The sequence below is a fragment of the Leptonychotes weddellii genome, chromosome 6, assembly GCF_054177405.1.
Source record: "Leptonychotes weddellii isolate Sample4059 chromosome 6, ASM5417740v2, whole genome shotgun sequence".
NCBI lineage: Eukaryota > Metazoa > Chordata > Mammalia > Carnivora > Phocidae > Leptonychotes > Leptonychotes weddellii.
Window position 1 is genome coordinate 134,332,897 of NC_138374.1, and position 8,339 is coordinate 134,341,235.

Sequence of the window (8,339 nt, forward strand, 5' to 3'; positions counted from 1 at the left end):
CAACAGCTGTACACAGGGAGGGAGAAAATTGGGATGCTGGGTGGGAGGGGGCAGGGAGCTTAGAGAGGGCAAGGCACTCACTACCAAGTAAGATCGAGGTCTGTCTGTGCTGAGCCTCAGGAACGAGAGAAAACAGCGTTTTTCTGCGATTCCCGCTGCTACGACTGCCCTGGCAGGAGCTGTCTCGGGAGCCCCCTGCCTGGCCGTGCCTGGCCCTCGGGCCACCAGCGCTGGGCTGAGATGTCTGAGAAGAAGCCCCCCTTGCACTCGGAGCCCAGGCTTCCCCCTTCCCCTGCCGATGCCGCCTCCCTCCCGGGCAGCAGAAGCTGGAAAGAGGCTGGGAGACAGACACAGAATCTGGGGTCTCCGAAAATTTGGTCGTGGGGGTAGAAGAGGCAGCAGCCCTTGAGAGAGCTAGGGGGGCCTCTTAGGAACCCCCGCAAGAACTGTACACCGACCACCCAGGCAAACGTTTCTGACCAGCTGGGCCCCAACCACAAACGGTGGGAGGTACATGAGATTCGCCCTTAGGGGGGGCCCTGGGGTCGGTAAGAGGAGGTCTGGCTCCCGCTAGCCGCCAGCCAGCAGGCACCTGCGGGGGGCACCCTGCCTGTGCCCCGGGGCCTGCGGGACTCCGTGCCGGGGTGCAGGGGCGGGGGAGAGGGGCCTGCGGACTCCCGCGAGGCCGGAGGCAGGCCCCGTCAGACGTCCAGCACGTGGTTCAGGTAGGAGATGTAGCAGATGGCCAGGCGCAGGATCTCGATCTTGGACAGCTTCTTGTCGGGGGGCAGCGTGGGCAGCAGCTTGCGCAGCTCGGCGAAGGCCAGGTTGAAGGCTTCCACGCGGATTCGCTCCCGCGTGGCGTGGGCCGTGCGGTATTTGGCCGTGGCCCGGCGCCGGCGCCGCCGCTCCTCCCGGCTCAGGTGCTGCAGGTCTTTCCGGCCGGGCTCTCCGGGCTCCAGGCCCCGGGCCTGGCCCCCTCCGGGACCCCCAGGCCCAGCCCCATCGGGGCCCGCCCCGCCCCCGCAGTCGCTGAAGCCTGACTCGGTCTCGGAGTGGGTGGGAGGCAGGTCCAGCTCCACCGTGTCTGAGTTGAGCATCATGATGGAAGCCCCCTGCCCTGCGAGATCAGGATCTCCTCCCCACCCCTCCCTCTGGGAGCCTGCAAGCTGTTTGTGGGAGGGGCAGGAAGGGCCTGGGGGAGTGGGGTCTGCCACTGAGCTGAGGAGGTCAGAGCCACTTCAAGGTCCCATGGTCAGGGTTCCAGTGCCGAGCCTGGAGGAGAGAAGAAGAAATTGATTGGGGCGGAGGGCGGAATTAGGGGACAGCTCGGAGATGGGGAGGGCAAGAGGAAGGTCGGAGATGCGTTGGGAGCAGGGAGGTACTTGCGGGGGGAGAACAGAAACATGGGGAGGGGTGGCGGTCTGGGAGAGACAGGCAGGTGGACAGGCGTACAGGAGTAGGAGGAAAGATGGTAAGAAGAGAATCCGGAAGGGAGCATCAGGAAAGGAGGAGAGGTGAGACGGAGTGGGGGCGGGTGGGGGGGAGGACATAACCCAGCAGGAGGATTAAAGACCTAAAACGAGACAGCTCCTAGAGGAAAACACAGGGGAAATCTTCATGACATTGGACTTGGCAGTCAGTGATTTCTTGGATATGATGCCAAAAGGAAGGCAACAAAGCAAAAAAGGACAAATGGGACTATGTTGAACTTGAAAACTTTTTAAGTCAAAGGCCACAATCAGAAGAGTGAAAAGGCAAGCTGCGGGAGAAAATACATGCAAATCATATACCTGATGAGGGGTGAATATCCAGAATATTATACAGAACCCCGACAACAACAAAACATCAGATCCCTCAATTAAAAAATGGGCCAAGAACTTGAACAGACATTTCTCCAAAGATGATACACAGATGGCCAGCAGGCATGAAGAGATGCCCCACATCACTCATCATCAGAGAAAAGCAAATCAAAACCACAATGAGCTAAAACCTCACCCCCGTGAGGATGGCTACTGTCAAAACAAAAACAACATCAAATAACAGGTGTTGGTGAGGATGTGGAGAAAGTGAGTCCCTTGTGCCATGTTGGTGTGTTGGTGGAATTGCAAAATGGTGCAGTCACTATGGAAAACCTAATGGAGGTCCCCCCCAATTTAAAAATAGAACGACCAGCTGATCTAGCAGTCCCACTTCTGGATGGTATCCCCCAAAAATGGAAATCAGGATCTCAAAGAGATATCTGCACTTCCATGTTCACTGTAGCCCTAGTCAGAATAAAGAAGATACGGACAGAAGCCAGACGTCCATCGACAGATGGCTGGATAAAGATGTGGCATATACAGTCAGTGGAATATTATTCAGCCTTAAAAAGGAAGGAAATCTTACCATGTGCTGCAGCAGGGATGAAACTTGAGGACATTACACTACATGAAATAAGCCTGTCACAAAAAGACTGATACTGTATGATCCCACTTATATGAGGGATCTAAGCAGTCAACTTGAGAGAAACAGAAAGTACAATGGCAGTTGGGGGAAGTGGGGGGAAGGGGGAAGTGTTGTTCAAAGGGTGTAGAGTTTCAGATTTGAAAGATGAAAAAGTTCTGCAAATCTGTTGCACCACCGTGTGAACATACTTAACACTACTGAACCGTGTGCTTAAAATGGTAAATTTTATGTTCGTGTTTTTTTAACCATAATAAAAATATCCTGTAGTAATAGAAAGAAAAAGAACACTGAGCAAGACTGCAGTCACAATTTCAAGAGAGGTTGGCCGTGCCTCGAAACCTTCCCCAGTTGTGATGGGAGAGCTATAAGCCTTGGCCTTGCCCTTTCCTCCCTCTCAGGGCCTCTCTCCAGCCTTGCTGCCTCTCTGGGGGGGGGGGCGGGGGGAGGGGATAAACACGCAGCTTGCCCATTGTAGAGTGGACTGGGACATATGGAGCTCAGCACAGCTGCCCCGGCTCAGTCCCTGCCGGCCCCCCACCCCCCAACATGACCACTGCAGACACCTGATCCTACCACCCTGTCCACTAGAGTCAGGGGACGGTATCTCTTCTGGCCATGATGACCCTCCTCAGGACCAGCGCCTTCCTCTAACTCTGTCCCCAACACCCTCAGCCGTGGGGCGCCATTCCCTGGTGCTTTTGGTGGCTCCACAAAGAAGAAGAGGGACAGAGATCATCATCAGCTTCCCACTCGGGGTACTTCCCCAACCCCCCATCCGCTCAGATATGGCCTGCAGGGAAAGGGACGTGGACAGCTTCTTGGGGACACCATTATGGGACTTGGCTAAGGTTGGCTTGTCCCTGGGACCAGAGGAGGTCAGGGTGAGGCAGCAGGGAAAGGTCTGGGAAGGCTTTGCTTCGGAGGAGTGTTAGGGGGAAGAGGGCACCACTCACTGGGAGCTCAGTGGGACCGAGCTGCCCGAAACAGAAACGCCGAGGCTCCTTCCCTTCCTCACCAGCCTGGTTCTCCTGCCTGAGGGCCCTCCTCCCAGGGGTCACGACCCCCCACCTTGCCCCACCCCACTGCAGAGAAGCCAGGCTCAGGAATAGTTGACAAATAGTTACTAATTGCTGGGGGTTGGCGGGTGCAAGGGTCTCCACATCTAACAGACACACACGCACAACCATCACACAAAACAGAAGGTGGTCAGTGCTGAAATTCAAAACACGCTCCACGTTCCGGGCTCCAAAGGGACAAGAGGGGTGTCAACAGGGTGGGAGGCCCCGAAGTCTGCACCTTCCAGGACCTGGTTACTGCCCCTGGGCTTCAAGAGTTCAGCTGCGTGTTCCTCCGAGCACATCTATCAGCCCGTTCTCCCTCTGCCCCGTGCCCGTGTTCCTTCACCCTTGACCGCTCTGCCATGCCCTCCCCACCCCTCCCCTCCATGTGCTCCCAATCTGACCCCTGTCCCACCTCCACCGGGCCCCGCCGTCCACCCCAGCTCCGGTCCTGGCAGCAGCTTCTATTTACCCATGCAGTCCTCACCCCCAATCCACTTCTGGTCCCAAAGTTCCAGGCTCCAAGGATGAGGGAGAACAGCAATCCCAAGCATCGGGGGTAGGACCTCCAGCCCCACTTCCGCCATGCTCAACCCGATGGAGAACAGACAGGCACAAAGAGTCCAAGGGGAGGAGTGGGGAAGAGGGAAGTGCAGGGACACAGGAGAGAGGATCTAGAGGGAGGCTCAGGGAGGGGACCTGAGCCAGAGTGCAAGGGACACACCCACCCCTCCCCAGCCCACAGTTCTCCCTTTACCTAGGAAGACCCTGTGAGGGGATCCACGCTGGCAGGACAGGGGGCCGCGTTGACAGCCCCAGTCTCCTCTGGCTGCTCAGAGCTCATCCGTCTGCAAAGTTAGGGACCAGCTTTCTAGAGCTCTCGGGAACAGCAGTGTGGCGTGGCTGCCCCGGCTCCAGGGCTGATGAGAGGGGTACACATGGTGAGGGTATAGGGCCCAGGTGGAGGGGGTGGGCTTGGCCAGGTACGGGGGCCAGCGGCACGCACGCACACACATATACACACACCCCCACAGACACATACACACCTGAGCGGGCCCAGCCCTGTGTATATATGGAGATACACACACACACCCCCAGCTCTCCATTGGCTGGCCCAGGCCCCCCCCTCATCAATATTAAACAGCCAGGCCAGGCAGCCATTGGCAGAGGGAACTGGGAACACCCCCCCACCCCACCTCCTGGGAGCTGGGGGTAGGGGCTGGCCCTGGGGGGGGCAGGGAGTAGGGGAGCAGGGACATCTGTTCTCCATGCATATTTCATAAGCAAGAAATGGAGAGCCGCGGGAAGGGGTGGGGCTGGGGCGAGAGCCAGGGCAGGATCACAGATGAACCCCTCAGTCTTCCACACCAGGGGCAGCAGGGACAGGGGCCCCCAGCATGCCAGGTTTAAGTGCCATGGTCCTATTCCGAGTCCCGGTGTGACTTTGACGGCCCCTTCCCTGTGTCTTTTCTCCCGGGAAGAAAGCTCTCCGAGGTACTAACAGGGAAATCTAGAAAAGTGCAAGTGGACAGCGCTAAAACGCGGAAGAGGATCCCAGAGTAGAGTCCTTGCCGTCCGCAAGCTCTCATCCTTCATGAAGCTGCAGCCGAGCGGACCCCTTGGCAGGCTGTCTGTGGCTCTTGTTCAGGCCCCTGCCCCTCGTCACCCTGGGACTCAGTCACCCCACAGCTTCTATCCCAGCCCTCGTCTTCCCACCTACCCCGTCACCAGGAGGAGTGGGGTCAGATTCCTGACACAGAGCCCACGAGGAATTTCTCTAGGCTGACCCACTGGGAATTAGGGGCCCTTGGGAGGAAAGGAAGGGCTAAAGGCAGAGGAAGGACGCGGGAGAAGGCAGGGCAGCCTGGGCAGCTGGGAGTGTGCCGGGGCAGCAAATGAGCAGTGAGAAAACCAGATACAGAACTACATGCAAACAGGCATTGATTAAGTTCACAGGGGCAGCTCAGCTGCCTCCAGCCCGAGGGTGCGTGTGCATGTGCACGCGTGTGTGTGTGCGTGCGTGCAGGGTGGCAGGGGCCGGGACCAAGGGAAGCACAGAGAGGATGTGGGCTGGGTTTGTGTGTCTAGTCCTCTCGTCCAGCCAGCTGTTGGGTATCTTCAAGGAGCCTTTGCGAGTATCCGGAATGAACCGTGGCCGGGAGCCCTGCAGAGACAGGGTGCTGCGGTGAAGAAAGCCCTGGCGGCTGTGTGACCTCGGACAAGTCACTTAACCTCTTGAGCCTCCACTGTCCTTTTCTGTAAAATGGGGTTCATTATAACTGCTTCTTAGGTTGCCATGGAGATTGAGCTATTGCATAAAGGGCCCAGACCTTAGAAGGAGCACACCCCACCTGCAGGTTGTTGGAGGCATTTGCCGTTTCCCTGGTGCCGGATCGACCTTTTTCTGGGCTTTCTCCAGGGTGAGGCATTCCCTAAGGGGAGTCCTATAATCCCTCCCCAAGCTCCCCACCACTCCTCACCCCCAGGTCTGGGAGGTGCCAACTCCCACCTGGGCAGGCCCAGACAGGTGCCCGGGCGCCAGCAGATGGGCTGAGCTGGAGGGGAAAGGAGGCTTGAGGAGGGGGGCTGGGGGCAGGGGATCAGGTGGCGTCTTAGTTCTTGCATCATCATTGCCATGGTGCTGATTAAAAACCAATCTCCACCTAATGAGCCCCCAGCAACAGCAACGCTACCTCCCCCACCCTCCTGCCCTCCACCCTGTCCAAGAAACTGGGAGACAGAGAGACCCAGGAGAGAGTGCCGTGGGGAGAGGAGAGATGCCCACCAACGGGGGCTGAAGAGGAAGGGGAGCCAGGGGGAGATGTGGGGACAGCGAGCACACTGTCGGTGGGTAACAGACATGGGGCAGGCACGGGGAGATGGACGTGCGGGGGACACAGAGAGATGAGAGACACCAGAGAGGAACTGCCAGGATGGGGAGGCTCTGCGGAGACTCAGAGATGCAAGGTCGGGGGGTGGGGGGAGACACACAGACCGGAGATACACGGGAATTCTGCGATGATACTGCGTGGTACTGGAGAGCCCTGGGGGAGGCCCCAAGACAGGGTGGAGACACAGACGTGGAGGAGGCAGGGCACCAGGGACGGGGAGACCAGATTCATAGAACTCTAGGGATGAGGGACTGTGACTGAAGCCGGGAGGCCCGGATCCCACAGGGGGAGATGTCGAGGGAAACAGAAGCAGAACCTAGAGAGACCCCAGAAGCAGAGGCACCGCATGCTGGGGGTGGGGTGGGAAGGCAGGGAGGAATGGGGTCCCTGTCCTCAGCTTCTCTCCTTGTAGGTTGTTTGGCTCTGAGAATTCAGGCCTCTGATGCCATCCTTGGTGTACCCAGCCCCAGCTGTCCCCACAAACTGGGGTTTGATGGTGAGGGGGCTGAGAGGCTGCCCTAGGACCTCCTTCTCCTCTGCATCTTTCACCTGGGACCCTGGACTCTGGGGCCCCCGGCCCCAATCTTCACTCAGGGATTCAATTTTTTTTCTTCAGGGGAGTAGCCAAGAACACAAGCCTGTGATAAAGAGGAGCCAAAAGCATGGCGTATCAGAAAGAATGAGTAATTCCACTGAACCGGGAGCCCGTCGACCAAGTCCCAGTGACCTTGGCCAGGTCATTAATCTTGACTGAGGCTATTTTGTCCTCTGTGAAATGGGGATCCTGCTGCCTTCCTCACAGGGCACTTGTCACACAATGCGTGGGGGAGCGCGAGGCCGAGTGCTCGCCCCATGCCTTGAATTTGTGCACGGTGATTTGAAGGTGGCAAGACCTTCATGCATGCATGTATTTGAAGCATTATGGTTGAGGGAGCAGGGAGAGCTCTGAGGTCAGCCCAGGCTGCCCGCAGCCCCGGCCTGAGGGGGCAGGAGACCCCCCCCCCCCAGCTGGGTGAAGGTCTCTGCCACAGGGAGGGCAGGAAGGGCAGGAAGGGGGATGAGCATGGCCCTATGGCTTGTTGTCATTAGTTTGTGTGTTATAGGTGTTCACTTTCTCAGATTGTCACCATGTTTTCATGTCTACACAGCCTTCCAGGTGGATTGCTGGGGTGGAAGTTGGAGTGTGGGGAGGACACAGGGGCCGGGGCCCAGTCCTTGAGGGTGGGGGGAGGCCTGGAGGAGCTGGGAGGCAGTGGGTTTGGCAGGAGAGGGGGTGACATATGTGGGGAGCCCTGGGGACCCAACCAGGCGAGCGCTGGCAGGGAGAGCAGACGGCGTTAACCCTCGCGGTGCCACGCTGCCTGACCCTTTCCCGGGAGTGGCCCCGGCTGGGCTGTTATGCGGGGAGAGACTGGTTCGAGTCCTGGCTCACGGGAGCAAGGCCCGCAGGAGGAGCCTGGGCCGGGGCCTCGGTGTGGCTGGGAAGCCTTGGCCCTCCTCCACCTCCTTGTCTGCTCCCACGCTGGCTCTGTCAGTCGGTCTTTCTCCATCTCCCCTCTCGGTGCCTCTAGAAGGTGACAGCGGGTCTCCACTCTGGTGAACCACGCAATCTGTCACCCCCTTCGCTGCCAGCCCGGCTGGAAGCCCCCCTCTCCAGCGGCCGGCCGGGCCCTCTCCCGCCCCGGGCCCCGGGCCTCTCTGCCTTTGTCCTCCCGGGCGGCCTCGGCTTTCTTCTCTCCTCTTCGCTCACCTCTCCGCAGCCCCAGCCCAGCCCCAATCTCATTAAGGCCTCCAACCACTGCCCCTCCAGCCTCCCCTCCTCCCTCCCCCATCCATCTGTCTTCCCCGCAGCTCTGCTCTTTGTGTCCACCCATCTGTCACCAGCAGCTCCGGGCCCACTCCCCTCCCAGCCACGCCCGCCGGCCTCCCCCCCCACCCCCTC

The 8,339-nt window shown here is 59.0% G+C and overlaps 1 protein-coding gene across 1 annotated transcript; it reads right to left on the bottom strand.

Annotated features, from left to right (window-relative positions):
• Positions 1–701: 701 nt before the first annotated feature.
• Positions 702–1,103, bottom strand: NHLH1 (nescient helix-loop-helix 1). Its single transcript, XM_006743434.2, has one exon. The coding sequence runs from the start codon at positions 1,101–1,103 to the stop codon at positions 702–704; it is 402 nt and encodes a 133-aa protein (XP_006743497.1).
• Positions 1,104–8,339: the final 7,236 nt, after the last annotated feature.

Bases quoted from the DNA above. Each gene is read 5' to 3' on its own strand.
- NHLH1 (XM_006743434.2), bottom strand. From the start codon at position 1,103: ATGATGCTCAACTCAGACACGGTGGAGCTGGACCTGCCTCCCACCCAC.